General features: G+C 47.7%; 1 protein-coding gene across 1 annotated transcript in view; it reads right to left on the bottom strand.

The window, feature by feature from the left end:
• Nucleotides 1–1,131: 1,131 nt before the first annotated feature.
• Nucleotides 1,132–21,951, bottom strand: part of ZNRF3 (zinc and ring finger 3) — a 66,607-nt gene continuing 45,787 nt past the window's right edge. The window contains exons 3-9 of the mRNA XM_054173052.1: nt 12,690–12,764; nt 9,511–9,642; nt 8,491–8,601; nt 7,296–7,463; nt 5,583–5,685; nt 2,765–4,510; nt 1,132–1,720 (exon numbers count right to left, since the gene is read on the bottom strand). Coding sequence (XP_054029027.1) covers nt 1,677–1,720; nt 2,765–4,510; nt 5,583–5,685; nt 7,296–7,463; nt 8,491–8,601; nt 9,511–9,642; nt 12,690–12,764 — 2,379 coding nt within the window. The 3' untranslated portion in view covers nt 1,132–1,676. The remainder of the gene's footprint in view (nt 1,721–2,764; nt 4,511–5,582; nt 5,686–7,295; nt 7,464–8,490; nt 8,602–9,510; nt 9,643–12,689; nt 12,765–21,951) is intronic.

Consider the following 21,951-nt stretch of genomic DNA (forward strand, 5'->3'; position numbering starts at 1 on the left):
TGCTCATTTAAAAAGGTTTCATCTGAATTCCTTTAAACAGAATTGGTTTTCCTAACTTACTGAGTACAAATTAATGCATTTGCTGTTTCTGAGATGTTTGCTTCTTCTAAGAGATTCCATCTGGGACTGTGAAGCAAATCAGTTGACTCAGCCCAGTGCTGCTGGGGACATGACTGGCAGGAGATGGCACAGCTCTTTTCCATTGTTTCTGAGTCTCCCTGAAGCACACTGAGCTTCAGACAGACCTCTCCAGAAGACTGGCACTGCAGGCATTAATGATTGGCTTCCCTTCAGGAGAATCCCTGCTGTGAGTGCCCCAGGTAGGGTGGCACTGTGTCCTCAGGCAGGTGCAGCATGACAGGCAGTTTACTCCGTGCTACGGTAGCCCCTGACTCAGAAGCTGCTGTTTCCACAGGAAACAATCGCTATCAGAAGTGAGGACTTGCATTATCTCATGATAACAAACATCCCCACTGGTACAAGAACAAAAGTGTGTGTCCAGGCTAATGGGGTACAGACAGCACTCTGTACACAAGAGCAAAAAGGAAAAAAAAAAAAAAAGAAGCACAACTGGCTGGGCTCAAGAAACTTTCAAACAGATCAATCCATGGGAGCTACATCAACCACAGCAAGTCAGAAGACAAGAACTATGCCGAGCCCCTCACTTTCCCACAGGCACAAAAGGGGACAAGCACTGCTCCCCTCAGGCATGCTTGCAGTCTGTTAAAGAGGTAAAGATGCTTTCAGACCTGTTTCCAAAATGAGCCAGCCGAGTTGCAAGCACCCTGCAAGCTGTCTTCCTGCATATGCCAGCATTCCTCACAGCTCTAACAGGGGTACAGGTGCCTGAAAAACTTCCTTTGGAAGGCAAGCTTTGTGACCTACAAAGGGTTTACCCTTTCTAAGGACTTTCTTCTAGCATCTGTTTGAGGGAAGGGTCCCCAGCATTCTTCATCTGTCAGAAGATATGAGGTCCATGGTTTAGAAGGAAATGAGGATGGGAACATTCTCAGCTACCAAATTCCCTACCCTCACTCTGTTAAAACTAATCATAATGGCAGGAGACCCTTCCTAGCCAAATCATCAGAGCAGCATGAAAGGGGTAGGAGGGAGAGGAGAAAGGAGACCTCCCTCAGAATCACTCATACAACTTGCTGGCTACTAGGATTTGCTACTAGTAGTCGGTAACTCAACATCCATTCAGCAGCTGCATCCCTCTGGACTACTACATATCAAGGTGCTATCTGGTTTCTAAGGCAGGTGTAGCCCTGAGCTTATCGAAGGCTGGACTCCTGTAAGTAGGAGATAATAGCATCTACACGTAGCCTGGCTGAGTCAACACGCTGCTAGCTCTCATCAAGAGCTGACAGGGTTGCTCCTAAACGAAAATATAAATAACACTTTGTCATTAATATAGAAATGGCACCAGAGCTCAGAAGTGCTCCATGCCATGTCCCATCTGGGCTTTGCGCACAAATGGAGGCCTGTAGGCTTCAGGCGAGAGGAACAAAGACAACCAAGCTGATGTGGACACAGAGGGAGAGGAAGCAGGGGAGGGGCTTCTCCACATTACCACTTTTGTGTGTTTGTCAAAGCTTAAAAAACAAATTAAGTCCATTGAGAATCTGGAGTCTCTGCTAAGCTCTGCTTCTCCATCTAGGATCATCTGGACAGGTCTAGTCGCCGATCTGGCCTCTCTCCAAGGGATAAGATCCAGCACCTGTAGGATAAGGAAAACTGAGGAACATTACATCTAGAAGAATCCACCCAGTTTTGGGGCCCCCCAGAACAAGACAATGACCGAAGTAAATTCAGCAGAGTCAAAATGCCTTAGCTGGCTGAGAGACTAGGACTTTTTCAGCTTGCAGAAGAGGTTTGGGGGGGGACCTCTAGCAACTTTGCACTGCCTCCATAGAAGCTGTCACAACAACAGAGCCAGGGTCTTCACAGGGATGCGTTTTGGACACGAGATAAGGAGCTTAAATTGAAAAATGCAGCATTCAGACTGCAGATAAGGAGGATCTCTTCACCATGGCGGCAGTCAAACACAGGAACGTGGGCCCAGAGCAGTGCAGTCTGTGTCCCTGGAGGTTGTCATGGCCTGGCCGGATAAACTTGGTTTCATCTGACAAATTGGTCTCCTCTCAGAACTGGCCAGGCTGGACTAGATGATGACCGGAGATCCCCTGCAGCCTAGGGTACCTTATGATTTTATGAATACCCTTAAAACAGCCTTGGCAAGGCATGTAAGGAATATCCCCTCCATTCTGCTAGTGGCTCTTTTTTCCCCTTGTCTTTGTCCACAGCAGAGATGTTCTCCACATATTCTTCTACAGCAGTTCCAAGTTTTTCCACTCCTTTTCCTCTTTTTTTTCCCCAGTCCTTCAGCTTCTCTGTCCCCTCCCAGCACGGCAGTCCTGCCTACTCGGGCAGCTGACCACAGCTGCCACGACTGGCACAGTGTCCCTGGGTGTGGGAGCTCTAATGGGCCCTGGTACTAGCAGTCAATTTTCCCCTCCCTGCAATAAGATGAGCACAAAAGCCCTGAATATGGTTATACAGTAAATGGTCATTTTCTGTTCCTCAGGTTATGAGCAATGAGCCCAGGGAACAAGAGAACACTTTTGGGGGAAGGATCAGTCAACAACCTGCTCTTACACACGGGCAGCAGACACCTTTGTGACTGCAGGTACCTAGGAAGTCAGCAGCATTTCATGCACTAGGACAGAAAGGTAACAAGCAATCAAACCCCCATACACATTACCTGTGGCCTTTGTGGTTGTCATCAGCGTCTGGGAACTCAGAGTGGGACTGGGAAAGAGCATTCCAGCATCCTCCTCTGGAGAGTAGCTCTGCTGCAGGAAGGAGGCTGCCTCGTAGCACACCTCCCTCTCATCCTGTACCTCTCCTAGACCTTGGCAGTGCAGGTAAGTGTCTAGCTCAGGTGTCCCATCCCAGGAACTGCAGACTCCTGTGTGGGCCCCTTGGCACTCCGTGGGTAGGATCAGCTCACAGTCTCTGTCTTCAGGTATGATGGGGATGCGCTGGCCCAGCTCACACACCCCCGTGCAGCAGCCAGGCAAGGCCTCCTCAGGGAGAGTGTACTGCACATTCACTGCATAGTCTTCTGTATAGCAGCCACTGCCTCCACTGCCACTGCTGCTGCTGCAGGCTACCTGCTTCTCTTCATAGAAGCAGCAGGGCAGCCCCTCATATTTCACCCCATCTGTCCTATGTAAGTGGTCTGAATTAATACTGTACAAGCCTGGGGTGTTACCTGCCTGCGGTTCCATGCCTGGGCCACACGACCCCCAGAGGGGAGGGCTAAGGAAGAGTGCACTGCAGTCAACTGCCCCGCTGCTGGGCTCCAGGGCAGAGTGCTGCAGCTCAAAGCAGCAGGTGCATGCCTGCTCCATGAGTGGCCCTGCTCTCTCAGGGCTCTTCCAGTTCCTTCTAATATCCAAGGCAGCACCAGGAGCGGCCTCATGTCCTCCCTCTGAGGTAGTGCCATTCGGATCCCTGTGCTCTAGAGAGGAATTGCTGCTATAGTTCATATCCATGCTGCAATTGGACAGTTGGTCCCCTGAGGAAGAAGCTGGCACAGGCCGGCAGTCACCACCCACCAGGCTGTGGCCGTGAGCTGGAAGCTCGTCCTGGTGAGGGCCCTCCAGGAGAACGATTGCAGCCCTGTTGGCACTACTGACCTCAGCCGCCCGGCAGGGGCTCCTGCTGCGGTAAACGTAGGGATCATAGTCGCTGCTCAGGGAGCTGCGGAAGGTGGAGCAGCTCCCATAGACGCCCTGGTTGCTGACCTCAGTGCAGTCAACCATGGAATCACTGGAAGAGCAGTGGCACTGCCCAGAACTGCTGCTGCTGCTGTCACTGCCAGGGCAGTCAGCCAAATACCCACTGCACACGGAACGATGACCGTGATAGCAGCTGAAGCTGGAGGCACTGCCGCTCTCCAAGCGGGATGAGGGCACCACGTGTACCACAGGAGGGAAAAGCATGCTGCTGCCAGGCTGAAAGGCACGGGAGGGACCCTTTGAGGAAATGCCAGCTGGGAGCTGTCCATCTTGCTCAGGGTAACTAAGGCCTTGGAAGTAGTAGTGCTGGTACATGGTCTCGTACTGGGAAAAGCAGGCTGCTTTGGAAAAACTGCGCCCACCAAACTTGGGTCTTCGGAAGCTGTGAGCTGGAGAGTAGGCCCTGTGCTCCAGGCTGCAGTGGTGCGTGTTCAGAGCATGGTCCAAGTGGATGGGCTGATAGCTTCGGATGTATGCTGAGGAGGGGGCTTGGTAGAGGCTCTGCTCCCCGTGGCGCTCCACTGTGAGCACTGTGATGGGGTTCCCGTGGGGGTCCATGCTCGTCCGGGTGGGATATGCTGTGATCTGCCCCGCTCGGTGCACTCGACCTGGGTAATGGACAGGCAGAATCACCCTCTGCTGCCGGCTGCGTGCCGGGTTGATGGCCTCCAGACAGACTGGGCCTGCATTTCCCTTCTTCTGTTCTGAAGGAGAGAAATAAGAAGGAATGAGAAACTAATCTATTTTATGCAAGGAAGAGGGACGTTTGGTTCTGAATTTCATTACATGACACACACTCAGACACACACTCAGGGTTTAAAAACATGCACCCAGCTTTTACAGAGGGAACAAAAACAAAACAAAGACAGACTTTTAAAACCATCTGCCTGGAAGCCTTCGAAACAGTTGTATTTGCTTAAAAAGGAAAGGAAGCAAAGCAATTTCAGACACTGTTCTCACATATGCAAAGCCTTCTGCCTAAACATTATTTCTCTTTTTCCCCTCTAGTGCTGTCTCCCAGTGACAGGCCCAGAGGAAACGGTCACAAGCTGCGCCAGGGGAGGCTCACGCTGGATCTCAGGAAATATTTCTGCACTGGAAGGGTTCTCAGACATCGGAACAGGCTGCCCAGGGCAGTGCTGCAGTCACCATCCCTGGAGGGGTTCAAGCCCCATGTGGAGCTGGTGCTCAGGACATGGTTTAGTGTTGACCCTTCAGTGGTGGGTCGAGGGTTGGACTGGATGAGCTTGGAGGTCTCTTCCAAGCAGATTTATTCTTGTGCTTCTGATCTTGCAGGTCAAGAGCAAGGCTGTCAGTCGCTGCTTGAGTTTTCATGGCACACAGTTTTATGCCAATTGTTAATAGAAGTTATTAATGTCAAGTAATTAATAGAACACTTTTTCAAAACAGAAGAAATGAAAGAGGCAGAGAGCAAGTAAGGGAGATCATGTTCCAAGTTACACCACCACAGGAAAATAATGGTAAAAAATAAATAATTATCTTTTCTTCATTATTACCAAGAGGAAATCCACCCATCTCACAGCCCTGGCTGCCTTCCTTGCTCTCAGGAGCTGGCACATGCTGCCCCACACTGGGCATGGTGCCCAGAGCCAGGGAAAGCCATAAACAAGACCTGTCCTGCCAGGAACCGCTCCCGGCTGTGCCGCTGAGCTCGCGTGGCAGCGCAGACCTTGAGCTCTGTGCACATCTACCAAGGAGCACTGCTGCTGCTCCACCCTGTGAGCTGCTCGGCCCCAGCCAGGCAGCAGCACTCACCGATGATGTTGTGGCGGCAATGGGGGCAGGTGTGGTGCTGCAGCAGCCAAGGGTCCACGCAGCGCTTGTGGAACCGGTGAGTGCAGGGAATGACTCGCAGCTCCTGCAGCAACAGGCAAAGGGACATGACACAGCTCTGCTTCCAAGAGAATTAATTTGGCACAGCTAGAACTAAACTGATTAATTCCTAATCTCAAAGCAACAAGAAGGCAAAAAATTCCCTCCGTTTCAACCCAGCCAAGGCAGCTGTGGCCAGCTGCCCCAAGGAGGAGTCTGCACAGGCATGCTATGGCTCCATGCAGATTCACTGCATCTCTGTAGGATACTCTCTTCTCTGTGTCCTATGACCTACACCTTGAGGAAGCCCCACACTACAGTTCTCCATTTATTAAATGGCTCTTTTTAAAACATAAAATCAAAACAATTCATTTAATGATGTATCTCACTACAGCTACTGGCAAGGGAAAACACTAATGACAAAGCAAACCAGCACAGCACGTATGACACTTCTTCCCTTGCCCAGCACTTGCATCCTTCAGCTACTATCCACTGGCCTGCTGGATATGCACCAGCTGACAGGCACAAGAAATTTTCTTCCAAGTACTGCTCGGGTCTCGCTATGAGCCCAGGCTTTTGAGTCTGCAACATGCTCTGGCAAGCAGCTCCACAGTGCTGGGAGAGAAACACCACATGTTGATTCAGACTGGGTCCCAGCAGTTTCATTTAATTGTGCCCAGTCTTGTACTGCAAAAACACAAACGCTGGATTTTCCTGTCCCTGCTCTCCATTCATGGCCTTGGACTCCCTCGGCCCCAGGCACTCTAGGACTAAACGGTCCCAGTCCAGGTTGTCAGTTTTTCTGTACAGAAACTGTTACAAACTTTGTACAAACTTTCATACAGCCCTTCTGAAGTTCTTTTCTGCCTTCATCCTTCCTACTCTGAGTAATTCACCATCAGCTAACTTCATTAACTTTCTGTTTGTAGCTTGTAGCACTCAAATACCGCAGCTGCTATCTTCTATTGCCTTTAAAATGACAAATCTTTCATGAATAACTTAAAAACAAATGTCCTCCAGTAACTCTTATTACGGAAGTTTTAAAGCTGTACTTAATGACTGCCTGTTATAAGAAGCCCATTTTCTATTTCACCCTTTCATTGCTTTCTCTGGCAGAACTGTGTCACAGAAGGCAAGCACCGACATCATTGCAGTGACAGCAAGTGAGGAGTCAAAAACCAGTTTCTGAGCCTTTTTGGCATCTCCTCTTCTGGCTTCCCAGCAATTCTGTCTACCTGGCATTTTAAAGACCAGGTGCCATAAAGCCTTGAGAAGCAAAACATCAAATGCCCCCCATACACCCAACAGATCTTGAAGGCACAATCATCGTAGCAGACAATTTGTTAGAAATACTGAGAACTGAAGGCCAGAGTAAGTCTGACTTCTTCATGAGTCTTTCTCAGAAAAGCCACCTGATAGAGGTAGCAACATGCAGAGTGAGTGCCCTCACCTCCCTCTTTGTAGTATGGGGAAAAGCCCTTGAGATTTCTTTGGGAGATGTAGAATGCAGGTGAGGCTGAGCTGGTTACTCAGTGCAATCATGGCAAGCAGCACCACCTCAGTACACCATGTACCAAACAGCCAGCACCGTAACACAGTGCTAAAATAAATCAGCTACATGCTCAGCCCAATTGGGAGAAATAATTCATTGTTTACCTCCCCATCAATGTACTTCTCCAAGCAGATGGCACAGTCAGAGGTAGAGCTGCTACTGAGTGTGTCCAGCGCTCCACAGCTACCTTCCTGGTGTCCCTTACTTTTGGACTTAAACTTCCTGGTCTCCATTTTTTCCAGTGCCTGCACGGCAAGCCTGTTCATGGAATTCTATAATAGAAGAAACAAAAACAACAAACAAAACAAAACCACAAACAAAACAAAAAAGGCAGCACTGCTGCATAAGGGACTACAGCATAGTAGCCCAGAAACACCACCATATGAAATGAACATTTCATCCCAACTCATGGCAGGCCCAGACTAGGAACCACTTCATAAATCAAACAGCTAACAGCTAGGACTGAGATCAGAAGCCTGTGAATGCATACCACTGACACGAGGTGAAGGAGCTGACGCTAGGACTACAACTGCTTGGCTGGCAGGCAGCAGCTCCTCAAGGCAACGTGCACAACTTGGCCAGAAACCTTTCCTGAGCTATCAGTACCGACTGCAGTGTCCCCTTACACTGTTACCACCACATTGCCAGAAGCAGTTCTTGAGAGAGGAAGTCAAGTGAGCTGTTTTGAAATTAGCTGTACCATTTTCTCCTCCTTCCAATTGTAATCAATAGTAGAAGTGTAGGAAGGCAGTGAGTTGTTTTCATTTTACTTGTAGAACTGATCATCTCCCTTTCTAATACTGCTGGTGGTGCATCACATCTTTGGTTTACAACCTTCAGAATCTATTAGCTTCCATTTGCCTTCCAGTTCATATTTGGCAGGACAAACCCAAAGTGTCTCACCAAAGTACCTCACCTAGAGCTGCAATTTATTTTCAGTCCTGATATCCTCTCCACAATATAGCAGCAAGAGCTTGGACTTACTTAGAAGTACTCTAGTGCTACTGATGACCAACCTCTGAACAACCACCAATGTTCTTCCTTCCCAATGGCTACATGAACTGCTTCTGTACTCTTTTCAAGATTTAACTAAATGCACAGTACAGACCAATGCAGATCTTTAAAGACATTTCCAAATTCTTCCAAAGCCATACATCCATAGGGAAAACCCTTTCCACAAAGACAGCTGTTCTAAGCCAGTGTCTGACATTTCCAGAAGTAGAAAGCAGGTTCCAGGCCAAAGTAAGAGACCCTACCTTTCATCATTCGGTGACTACCCCACCCCAGCAGCTCCCTTACCTGACTGCGCCGCTGCTTCAGTTTGATCTTGACCAGAAGAATGAGGCACACCAGAGACACGACCACGAAGAAGGCCAGGAAAATCCCCATATCAAAGTACTCGGTGGGTTGCTAAAAATTCAAACAAAAGCGTTATCTTTTCTTTTTCTAGTCACACTTGACCGCCTGTTCCTTCCTCTACTCTGCTTTCTCGGTGGCTGTCAGCATATGCAGGCAGCCACAGTGGCCAAAGCCAAGCCCTCGTGTTCTGCTCATCAGCCAGCATGCCACGAGGCAGCACCTGGGCTTCCTATCGCACTGCATGTTGATCAAATATACAGAATGCCAGGCACACGGTGCCAGGTTTGCAGTGTCTCTGAACCCAGCCCACACAGCCTGGGGCTCTGAAGGGAGTGAATCTCAACACATACTTTGCCGAGTTACTGGCTTGCTTGCACATGCAAGTGAGTAAAGCCCAACATCTGCACTTGCAGCAAATGGAGCACTTTTCAAATACATCTCTTAAGAGTAGAATCCCATGAGAAAACAAAACCAAAGTGGTAACTGGGAGATGGATGACCTCTAGTTTTGTTCCTCTTCGATAACTATGTGGAGAGAGTGTTTAAAAAAAGCTCTAAGAAAAACTACTTTGTATTACAAACTATCAAACAATCAACTCATGTTTAAAATAACACAGAGAATTATTAGTTAACAAAAGGCAGATTACCTTATCAAACTGACATTCCAGGAGAGTGCAATCATTTAATTAAGAAAAAAACCCCTTTTACTATATAACATTCGTGGTCATTCATATATTCAAAATAGCCTTATGAAAGACAGCGGTGCCACATTGTGAATTCTACACTTACACTGAGTGTAGCTGCTTGTTCACAGTGCAGTTCCATTTATTCAGGCCAACAGAATTTCAAAAGTGTGAATGCTCATGGGGAGCATCAAAAAATCTTCACAGTCAGTGCTGCTGGCAAGCACTGTATCAACTAGCAGCAGAGCAACACCTACATAAAACCCTCGAAGTCTCACCCGTGGGGGACGATGCTGAATCCTCGCTCGTGCCACCTTCTGCTTGTTAACTATGTTCATCAGCTTGACAGCATCAGCACCCTTCACATACACCACTGGTCTCTTCAGAGGGTCCTCTGAGCCCTGGTTCAACTAGAACAGCAACAACACATCTACTCAAAAGGCACATTTCAGGAAATCTACCTCTCTTTTGGACAGTGGAGAGAAATGGAACACGACTGTGGAACTGATTCAAGCACCATCTCCTCTCTTCTAGCATAGACCTCCGCTTAAGTCTTCTACAATTAAACCTGAATTAAACTTTTTACTTAGGCTGCTCGTTGGGCTTTTGTGGTGGGTTGTTTTGTTGTTTTGTTTTGTTTTTTTTTTACAGACCAAAACTAAGATTAAGGATAAGCAAATGATCTTTCTGAACAACAATTAGGGTTGCTAGCTGAGCAAGGCTGGACAAGGAATGGCTCGAGCATGAAAGCTCAAGAGAATGGCTCAATGGAAGAGGAAGACTTGGGGGTGCCAGTTGGTGACAAACTCCCCAGGAGCCAGTAATGGTCTCCATCAGTCCAGCAAGCAGCTGTGTGCTGAGCTGAATCCAAAGCAGGGAGAACAGCAGCACAGGGAGGGGATTCTGCCCCTCTGCTCTGCTGAGACCCCACCTGCAGAACTGCCACCAGCACTCCATGTCCAAGGACATGGAGCTGATGGAGAGGATTAAGAGGCCAGGAAAATAATCAGAGGGGTGGAGAACCTCCCTATGGAGACAGGCTGGGAGAGTTGGGACTGTTTAGCGTGGAGAAGAGAAGGCTCCTGGGAGACCTTAGAGCTGCTTTCCAAGTCTGCTGACAAGCAGATGGAAATAGTACAGGGCAAAAGAAGGAAATGACAGTAACATTAGTAAATTGAACAAGAACAGTGCATGACACCAGATACCTAATCTACATAGTTGAGATCTATCTAAAATTTGGCTAAAACATGTAGGAAATTACCAATGGAATGGTCTGCTTTCCTGCTTACAAAGTACTCAATCTGTGCAGATGATGCTGACAGATTTCATTGAGACTTTAAACCAAATTCTTTCTAGTATTTGACTGGGCTGCTGAGAACACTGATAAAACTGTTTTTTAAGACAGATGGCTTTTGGAAGAGCTAAAAAGTACTGAAGACCTGAAGTACTTGAATTCAGCCCAGAGATCTTATATGCCTACAAGGCTTGCTGGCCTAAGGCCAAATCCAATCCCCTGTCCCTGTCCCTCTCCCTCAACACGTCTTGTCCAAGAAAGAATTCACCTGATTCCTCAGTAGCTTTTGCACACTGCCACGGTCTTGCTCTGGGTGCTGTTACTCCCCTTCGGACTATGCAAAAGTAAAACTAAAACAAATCAGGCTTCACAGAGCATTTCTAAAAACAAGTTCCATTTTCAGTGTGCAGTAGAAGTCACTCAGATGAATGGGACAGAAGCCCACAAACCTGCACGGAAAGCCCTTCCACCTGGTAGCAACGTTGCCACCGAACTGTCCCGGCACAATTCCTCTCCTGGTCAGGCCTGCTCCCTATTTCTGCTTGGTGGCTGGCAGCAAGGATGGCCTTTCCTAACACTCCTCTCCTGCCTTTCAAAGCAGTCTCTTTAGTTGCTCTGTTGCTTCCTAATAAGCATACCGGGAAAGCTTTCTAGACACTTCTTAGGACACTTCCATTGAATTAATGACACTCCATATTAACTGATGTCAGTTTTTCCTCCTTTGTTACCCTACTGTCATGGTTTTCCACAATCCCACTGTGAGTACTAATATGGTATTTTAAAAACAAATTAGCTAGTATCCCCTGATGTCAAGGGTTCTGAAAGCTTTGACTATGAATCACAATGCATGAAACACAGGTATCCAGACAGAGCAGTGTGAGAAAGGAGCCAAGCAGGTCCAGCCACTCCTGTTTCTGAGTGTTTACACAGGCTGCTGCTCTGTCCTCTAACAGCCTACTTGGTGAGCTACTGCACCAAACCATGAACCTCCCTCCATTTTGTTGGTACATCCAAAATAGTCAGTCATCCACTAGACTAATTTTCCAGCTACTTGGGACAGTTGCACCCAGTTTATTATCAAGAAAGGAAAGTTGTTGCTGCTAGAAGGAAGAGAGCAAAAGGCAGTACTCAGTGTCACAAGTTCAGAGCAGGGTGACTGGAAGTAACTGGAAGCTGTAATACAGAGGGAAAAAGAATAGAAAAAGATTACAACGTTGTGCAGATAATTGTTCTGTATATAAAAGGGGGGGGAAATATCCCTGAGCACATCTGCAAGATGAAGGCTGTAGACTTGATGTACAGACAGAGCAAAGCTCTCCAGGCATCCATCGCACAGAGCCTGCATTCCCTTGTCCAACCCTCATTTCAGAATTAAAGCTGACTTTTTTAATGTAAACGCTGATGATCTCTTTTTCCCTAAAACCATCAGGCTGCACTTGAAAATGCTCAGCCCCACTTGTTTCTGCTGCAGCAGCAACAGTAGTCTTCTTTCAGGACAAAACCAAACCAGATGCAGATTATTTCTGGGCGTGCTGCGTTCGCTATCCCTACTAAAGTAACTCAGAATTGGCCTCAGAAGGACCATGCCAGAGCATTTCACAGAGACATTACCCCACCCACTCCAAACGAAAAGATGGAAGTTACAGCAACACCCCAAAAAAAAAAGAGACCACAAATCATCAGCTGTGAATAAGAAAGAAATGTAAGTTTTGTAAGCATCTTGCTTAGAACCAGATTTGAAAACAGTTTTGCAGCCTCAGATACAGTAGCTGCTAACAGCACTACTGATCACAAGCTGGGCAGGGCCAAACACCCCATGTTTTATGCTCAGAGCTGGGCAAATGAAAGCTTTTCCACTACATAATGGGCCATTAAAATTTTGCCTCCATCCTTTCTCAAAACCTCAATCCTGGACCTGGATTCCAGCAAAGGCTGTAAGAAAAATGTAGCTCCCCAAACTTTTCTATCATATTCTCAACAGTTCCACTTTTCTGCCTGCCAGAAGATGAGCAAGAAAAACCACAGCACTATGTTCCCCAGGGTCAGCAGCTGCAAGTGTTAAGGCAAGTGCACTATGTGATCTGTATGTCCCCAAATCTTGCCTCAGCAACTCCAAAAGAAGTCAGCAGAGGCTGTAATAGAAACAGGCTCCCTTCTCCATACCTGATCAATGGCATCTGGGTTTTCAGAAACATCAAAGATGACTGCTGTGGCTCCTCGCTGTACTGCTCGCTTTGCCTGCAATAAGAGAGAGTCTCCTCAGTCCCACCCCAGAAGACGACTTACCTCAAAAATGCCTCCCTTTCCTCATCTCCAGGTATCAAACACAGCATGTTGTGTTTCTGCGTAGTTAGAACAGAGTAATCACAAACACAAGAACTCCTGGGCCAGCATGGAATGCAGTTAAACCTCGCTATAGCTTCTGCAATCTCTCTGCCTCTTTCATCTCAAACTCCTCCTTCAACAAGCTTTTAAATTCAGATGTCATTTAGACCCTCTAAATGTAAGAATTCTGGTTAAATTGTGTTCTTTTTCTCTATGTTACTTGGAAGTGCTATTAACATCAATCTTCCCTGTGACTGGGGTGGGGAGACAAACTCAACAGCATAGTGGAAAAAAAGAAGGCAGCAAAAAAAGCGGGACAGGTGCTTCACATCTTTTCAGTGTCACTAGCAGTCCTGACAAACCAGTGCACCACAAGCCCTGCACCAAGTCCCTGGGAGAGCACTGCTCCTTCTGACCATCGGAGGTCAGGACTGCTGCATGCAGCACTTCTGACGGGAGGTGGTTCCACACCTACTCAAGTGTGTGGCTTCCCACCCGGTAGAGAGCACTTAGAGAAAACAGCATTTTAAGACAGAGTATTTTTATCTGTGTCTGCCTCTGTACATCTGTTTAAATGTTATTCAATGGCTCCACAGAGCAAATATTCCCAGTGACTTTTCACAGCTGTTACTGCCTTTGTTGGATGCAGAATGCAAGTAACAATTTCTGCAGGTGATGACAGCTGTCATAACACAGGTGACAGCAACAAGAGGACACAGGCTCTTCAGAGAGACTTAGCAGAACCTGTAGTTAAATGGAGATGTAAAAGAAACATATTGAAGTGCTAAGTTATGAAATACCACTCAGTGTTTTTCAAGAAGAATGTTGGCCAGGACAGTTAGTTTGAACCCCCACAGGTAACTTCCTTTGCTTTCCTCATGTACTTTATTTTAAATAAACCACACCCATCTGACAGCATTTTGAAGGAACCCAACCCCCAACAGGGCTCCTTCTCAGCCCAGCAGGTATTTGTCTCTTTTGAAGTCCTGAACACCTGGCTAATCGCTAATAGCTGTTGGGGAGGAAAAGTTTAAAGGGGTATACTAACACATACTGCACATGCCTGTGGTGCATGCTTAGCCAGGTTTCCCCGGAAGCACCTTTCACATCCAGGCAGTGCTTGCTGAACTCTCGTGGGCGGCTCGGGTCCTTCTCTCAGGGTGGTTAGTCAACAAGCAAAGCACTTTGATCTCTGAACAGAAATTCTGCAGGTTGGTAAAGAAAAAAACCTTGATTTTGTGCACAAACTGAATCAGCAGTATAAAGTGCTGCAATTCATTACCCCCAAGGTGTAATTGACACTCCTTGTTTTGCACTACAAAATCAGATGTTAAACGATGAGAAGCATCAAAAGGATTCCGCTGGAGAACGTAACAGCAAATGGGCCGAGCCGCCTGCCACCTCCCTTCTTCCGCAAACTTGCCGAGCTAGTTCAGCCCCGGCCCAGTGCCACCCGCAGGTGCTACCGGGCCCAAACCACGGCTCGCAGCCAGCCGCACCCCTGCTACGGCCTCGCCGCTGCGCCGCGGAAGGCGCGGGCCCCGCCCCGGAAGTGACGTCCTGGGGCTGGGACAGGCTGAGCCGCGGCCTTGCTGCGGGTAACGCCTGGCCTGGGGAAGGAGGCTGCGCCGACCGGCCCGTGTGTGCTCTCACCGGCGCCCGCTGGGGAGTCGGGCCCTGTGCAAGATTCCAGGTGCTAAGGAGACTCGTTCGTACAACGGGACCTCGGCACTAGAAGCCGGCTGCGAGGTGACTCCCAGCTTCCGAGCACCCTGCGCGAGCACGGCGAGACCGCCAGCGGCAGCGCAGTTGCGCCGGGAGGGTGTCGCGGGGGCGCGCTCCGCGGCTCCAGCTCCGCGGCTTGGTGGCAGCACGCCTGACCTTCCAGGTTTGGCTGGCAGATGAGAGCGCCGCCGCCAACGAACCGCAGCCGCTCCCTCCCCGAGCTCGCTTTTAAAACCACTGCACCTTGTTGCGGAGCAAACGAGTGCGAGCAGGCCGGAGCCTGCGCGCAGACATCGTTTCGTCTGGGATTCGCCTCCTTCACTCAGCTCCAGAGGGCAGCCGAGGCGCCCCTGGTGCCGGCGCCCCGCTGCCCACCGCGGTCGGTCGGTCGGTCGGCCGGCTCGCGGAAGGCCCCGCCGCTCTCCTCATCCCCCCAAGCCCTGTAGGAGAATTAAAGCCGAAAGGTCTTTGAAAATACCCTGTTCCTACTCGGTAATCGGGACAGCTCGAAATGATGCATGTGATCCTTCCTTGATGACTATCCTGCATTTAAAGGCTTTCCTTAAGCCATTTTTCAAAGCAAAGTGGCCAAAACCTAGATCCAAAAAATGCAGAAATGAGTTGGATGTGGGGGAAACAAAAACCCTAACGTTGCATTGGTCCCTGCTTTACCCTCACAGTACCAAAGGGCCATTTCCTCGGTTCCGTGCAACTGACAAAGCAGTTATGGTGCCAGGCGTGGCCCTTTCTGAGGTCACTTGTCATCTGTGGTTTAAAATAAATTACTACATAGCAGTATTCTTCCTTTTTTTGTTTTGTTGTTTTGTTTGGGGTTTAGAGTAATAAAAAATCCAGAACAAAGCAACTGGTAACTGCACTTCGAGTAACTCCAGTGACCACTCTGTTTACAGTGACAGTAGCCTTCACTCTTCCAAAAGCCTACAAATGGCCACCCTCTGCAAGCACCACCATCACAACTCTCTCTAGGGTTTCAAGGTCCCAAGGTGAGCTCCAGGGAAGCTATGTGCACCGCAGATCAGCAGCTAACTGCCTGCCTGCCATGTAGAAACTGTGATTCAAAAACCATTCTGTCCTTAAGTACAAACATAATAAAACACAGAACAGGTTAGCTCTATGGAGGTCTTGATAGGATTTTCACAAAGATTGTTGTTACTCATGGAGAAGGCTGATGGAAAGTTATTTTTTAGTACATTTTAGCCAGCTACTTGTTAGAACTCATTGATAACCATTACCAGTAAGATGCCTATTAAATACTGTCTCAGATTAAAGTGTGGAAGAATTTACTAGACCAAGCAACCTAGAGTGAATGAGAGAAAATGCATATTACAGAAGTGTGAGGATCTCATACCTCTGGGCCTGAGGAAATTTTAGTTATTACCTCAAAGAAAAGCAGGAAGATTTGAAGAGCTCTGCACTCCCTTCCTGTGGGCCAGACTAACACAGTAAGGAAGCAACAACTTCCTTGATGAGACGAACTTTCAATGAGGGACCAGATGATTATTAAACAGGTGCACTGCTACCTCTCATTCACTGAAACCAGGTAGGAGAGCAACAACCAAACCAGTAAGAAGGTCAGCCACTTGCTGACAGCTTGAAGGCCCTTACATGCTTGCAGATATGAACACTAAGTATCCCCTCCAGTGCTTTTTGATATGGCCTAAGTCAAATTAATACATCAGTGCTGAAGAAAACACCACAAAGAAGCAAAGCTGCTCAGCAGGGCTGTGGTTTAAGAGATAAATCACACCTTTACTAATGACATTTACTACTCTGCCAGAGTTGGGATTCCCTCACAATACACAGCTGTATTTATGTATGAGGACATGGCACTCTAATGGGTTGCAGAGTGTGAATAAATTACAGGCGAGAGAAGGACTGGGACTTGGAACCACAGGTGGGGAAATTAAAGTTTGCAAATCACTTACAGCTTTGCCATTTACATCAACATAGCAAAGCATCACACATTTAAGGTAGTAACTCAAATTCTGTTGAACATTGCTCTTGCTAAAGCCAGATTACTATTTATAAATACTGTTTAAGTGAACAGCCTAGTCAAAAACGATGGACTGAAGGGACAAAGCGATGCTTTAGGAGTATCGGCTGCCTGTGTAAGCCCACAGATACATCCAGTGATTCCATAGCACAGCACAGCAGGCTTCACGGCACTATACTTACTACAACAAAAAGGGAAGTACTCTTCACTGGACTACTTTGGGTGCTCCTCCCCACTACTGGGCACAAAAGAGGCATCCCATTCGGGGTGGGGGGGGGGTGGGGGAACAAACAACCAGCTCAGTAAAACCTCTCAGTATGTTTAAGAACATAGTGGCTGCTCAAATGTCTCTTCTAGGCAACCTGTGACAGAATGAGAGGACACAGTCTCAAGCTGCACCAGGGCAGGTTTAGGCTGCATGTTAGGAAGAAATTCTTCCCAGAAAGAGAGAATGGCCATTGGAATGTGCTGCCCAGGGAGGTGGTGGAGTCACCATCACTGGAGGTGTTTGAAAAGAGACTGGATGATGCACTTGGTGCCGTGGTTTAGTTGATTAGATGGTGTTGGGTGATAGGTTGGACTTGATGATCTCAAAGGTCTTTTCCAACCTGGTTAATTCTGTATTCTGTAATGTCAGCTGGAATGAGTACTACTGCTCATCTGATGGTGAACATAGATCTGGGGTGTGTTTCCTAATGGCACCAGATTATTCAACATATATTCAGTAAGCAGCTGCTGCAGTTGGGTAAAAGAAAACATCACGGGCAGAACGAACCCCATCTCTGGCAAAGACTCACAATTGTACTTGCAAAAGCATTCAACATCAGACTCTCCAGTGCTGCAGTCTGCTCCACCCTGCTCACCACCGCACAGACCCCATAGCATTATGTCAAACACACATTTTCATTACAAGCGTCAAACCTTTTTCTCTCAGAGCTACTGAGAATACAGACACAACATCTGAACCATGCTGGCATCCCCAGTCTCTCTCCTACACTGCTATCAGCCTCAATCACCACAAATACCTTGCCCCTTGAACCACCACTGGAGCTAGAAAGCAAGGCCACAGGCCAGCTCTGCAGGGCAGAGGAGGAAGGAGAAAAGGACATCCTCTACTCTGCAAACAGCAGAGGTTACTAATTAACCAGCTGATGCCTCAGTTCTGTTAATATTACAATGCCCTGGCAACTCCAGAAACCAAGGTAAGCCACGCATCAGCAGGATGCCATCTCAAACCTTTGCTGAGAGAATGACAAAGGAACTGCCTGTCAGATTTCTAGTTGAAAGCAAAGACAGAATATCACAACCACCCCAGCAACAAAGTCCTTCCTTCCTGGCACTTTGGGATATGATTTACGCATGTGCCCTCCAGATACTGCATTCGCTGGGTTGGCAACAGTTGCTTTACCAGTTAAGAAATACAGCAACAGAAGATGGCAAAGTGGTATTTTTACATTTTAAAATACACTCACAAATAAACCCCAATGGACTTCTCTTAATAATAATACCTTTTAAAACTATGTAATAGAATAGCATAATAGAATAGACCAGGTTGGAAGAGACCTTCAAGATCATCGCATCCAACTGATTATCCAATCCACCTAATCAACTAAACCATGGCACCAAGCACCCTATCAAGTCTCCTCCTAAACCCCTCCAATGATGGCAACTCCAACATCTCCCCGGGCAGCCCATTCCAATGGGCAATCACTCTCTCTGTGTAGAATTTCTTCCTAACCTCCAGCCTAAACCTCCCCTGGCACAGCTTGAGACTGTGTCCTCTTGTTCTGGTGCTGGTTGCCTGGGAGAAGAGACCAACCCCTACCTGTCTACAACCTCCCTTCAGGTAGTTGTAGAGAGCAGTAAGGTCTCCGCTGAGCCTCCTCTTCTCCAGGCTAAGCAACCCCAGCTCCCTCAGCCTCTCCTCCTCCTTGTGTTCCAAGCCCCTCACCAACTTTGTTGCCCTTCTCTGGACATGTTCCAGCTGGTCAACATCCTTCCTAAACTGAGGGGCCCAGAACTGGACACAGGACTCAAGGTGTGGCCTAACCAGTGCAGTGCACAGGGGCAGTAGTTTAAGGAAAATATCACCCCGTGCAGTAGGTAATCACATCAATTATGTGTGATCCATATCACTCCGTATTGAGAGGCTCTCACTGGGGTTAGGGAGAAACATTGTGAGCAGAAAACAACATGAGAAAGACATACATTTAATCCTGAACACAGCCCAGCCTGCTGCGTGGAAAGGGCTCATGGTGCCTTTCAGAGTCCTGCGACTCCCTTCCCCCGGGGTCTGTCCTCTGCCACCGCAGAGCACTCCCTGCTGCTGGAACCAGGCACAAAGAGAAGGGTCAGCAGTAGCAGAGCAACAGGGAGGGGTCTTCGGACTTGAAGAAGGTAACAGACTGACAGGACACCTGGCACCTCAGCAAGAAGTGGCTGGATGCAGTGTGGGACAGCTGATGGTGTCACATAGAAACGCTGCTACATCTTGTGAGGCCTGGAGCCTTTTCAGGGCAACAGTTCCTCCAAAGAGTTACTGCCTGAATACAGGGGCTGCAAGCTGATGTCACTGCACACGTTGTGCACTGAAGGATCAGCCTGCAGCTGACCCAGGTAACTCTGAACCTCATCCTTGCATTGAAGGCATACTGAAAGTGGATGAACTAGAAACAGCAAACTAGCTCTAAGATAATTCAGTACAGACACAGCACCCTGCTGCGGTGCTGAGAGAAGTTCTTAACAATGGAGATACGGAGAAGTGCTGGGGGAATTGTAAAGTAAAAGCACTATCAACCAGACAGCCATAAGAAGCCAGCCCTATAGCACCCAAGCTGTGTACAGAGCATATACCAGAGCTCCTCCCAACTCAGATACCCAAGGCATCTGCTCCAGCAGAGTCCTACCTTCAAATCAAAGCTGGCATGTAGAAACATCAAAAGGGAAATGAAAGAATTGTGAGAAAGAAATGGGAGGTGGCAAAACCTGCAAGAATGTGAAGTCCTGCAGGAGTTCCATCCAGTCTCAGTCAATTCCTTGGGGAAGTTCAATCTCTCTGAGAAGCGAGTCTCACACGATTGCGGAAAGTTCTTTTCAACAAAACAACAGTTTTTGACCATGGTTCCAAAGCCACAGCTTCAGCTAAATACTTAAATATTGTAGAAAGATGAGAAAGAGATTCAGCCTGTGTGAGATGGTGGAAGGAGCACAGAACAGGTCCGAGGCATTCACAGCAGCCTGCCCAAGGTATACTGAAACAATTAACCAAAAGATCATTCAAAAGGCTGAAGATCTTTGTGCTCATTAATTATCATACTGCTGTCCTCTATCTCCAAGGCAAGGTACAAATATGACCGCAGCACACCAAAAGTGCTGAAAAGAAACTAAGGCAAGCGTGACTAAATTCAGCCCACTTTGGGCTACAAACCTATGTTAAAATGTAAGAAATTGATCAGAATTCATAGCATCCTCTGCTTAGCATCAAGTCTTGCTTAGCCTCATCCTTAGCCAGCCTAGCTGGCTTCCATCCACTGATATGGTAGTTTTAGGGTTGCTATTTACAGTAACCAGGGACAGACACGTTAGGGTAACACAGTCATCACCTGAGGTGATGGAACAGCGAATCCAAGTGTCAGTACTGACAGAAACCTCAGTGCTCTCTGCAGGCTCATTAAGTGCCTAGGAGAGTGTGCTCAGACAGGTCACTCACACCAGGCTGAGCTGCCAGGTAGCAAATATATTTTCACTTCTACACACACAAAAATGCTGTAGTGCACCCCCCTAGACCTTCTGTCCTCTCTGTCAGGGAGTAGCATCTGCACCCAAGACTAGAGAATGTAGTCAGAACCCCCCAGCCAGGGACTCCGATCTTTCTGTATGAGCAAAGGTGTGTAAAGCTCCCATGGCTTCCAGCAGAGCACTGCAGATTCTAGGAGATCCTCTCTCTACCCTGGAAGAATCAGCCCGGCTAAGTTCAGTATGCATGAGGGGCCCGGATTCCAGTTTATCTAGCACCCTCCCATGGGCTGGTTCATGTAAGATGACACAGACTTGCTTTCAAGCAGGGATCCCTGGGTTGTGAATCAGATTAGCTTCAAGGTCCCAAACTGTGATGGTTCCCTGTTGTTAGTTCATTGAGTCTTTAAAAATAACAAAAAAAATATTTAAAAGTCCCCAAAACAAAAAATAAAAATTAAACAAACAAAAACAGAAGAGGAAAAAGAGAATAAAAAAGGTGCAGAATTTTTGTTACAAAGGGGAACTGGAAACTTCTCTCCACACAAGCAGAGACATGGCTGTATTGCAGAGGCCTCAGGGTAAGGATTAAAGAAAAACAAAATAGAAACCCTTCCATCTCTAATTAGGGTCTTCATTTGCCAAAGAGTCATTCCACAGCAGGAGGAATTACATTCAGGCTGTTGCTTGGATAACATCTCCCAGCAGGTTGGCTCCTCAGAGCAGGCTGCTCTGAGCCAACAATTTCTGGTTACTTGGAGGCAAGCAGCCTGCATATTGTTTTAACTGGCCTGGCTTTTGCAGCCAGTTTTGCTGAAGAACAATCTTCTATTCAGAATGCAGAGATAAAAGCTTCCCTTGGTTTGAATTTGTCGCCAGTTTCTTTCTCTCCCTTTTTTTAAACATAGGAATTATAGGTTCTGGAGTTTGCATTATTTCCCTTGCAGACATCACTGTTTTTCCCCCTCTAGCCACTTGATTCCTTGCCAGTGAGGGCTGCTGTCTGGAGCCCAGCCATTCATCAGCCCCTACCTCGTCATTAACACTGCGGTGCTGGCGGTCACAGCTCATTGCTGGCGACAGGAAATCCTAACTTGCAAGAGGTTAACCACAGCCCATAAACAGCCAGGCTGGCTCATTAGTCCCTTGCAGTCAGCTGAAGGGACCCTCTGGGCGTTTCACCACTGTTCATGGACTCGAGAGTCTGTGCCCTCTGTGCTCTTCAAAAACGCCTGCCCTGCCTTGGCTAACTCTTCAGAGCTCGCTGTTGGGATCCTTGGGGCTAAGGACAATCTTTACTCCTACCCAAACCCAACTCTTTGAGCATTTTGAAAAATTCCATGTCTGTAATGTATCTCTGGGCTTACCAAGTAAACACAACACCCCCGGGGCTGACAACTGAGACATGAATGCATTAGAGTATCTACAGCACTCGGTATGTTTAGTAGTTTTTCGCATTCGGCAATTCTAAGGCAACAGCTATGCAAACGTTGGTAATTTATACCTGATCTGTCTAGAGAACTCATACCACAAACACATCCAGCTCTACACTCCATGACATACAGTCACAAAGGGCTACATTGACCAAAAAGACACTGCAGACTCATTTGAGCTCACGATGCAATC

Source organism: Dryobates pubescens, chromosome 25, assembly GCF_014839835.1.
Source record: "Dryobates pubescens isolate bDryPub1 chromosome 25, bDryPub1.pri, whole genome shotgun sequence".
Classification (NCBI taxonomy): Eukaryota; Metazoa; Chordata; class Aves; order Piciformes; family Picidae; genus Dryobates; species Dryobates pubescens.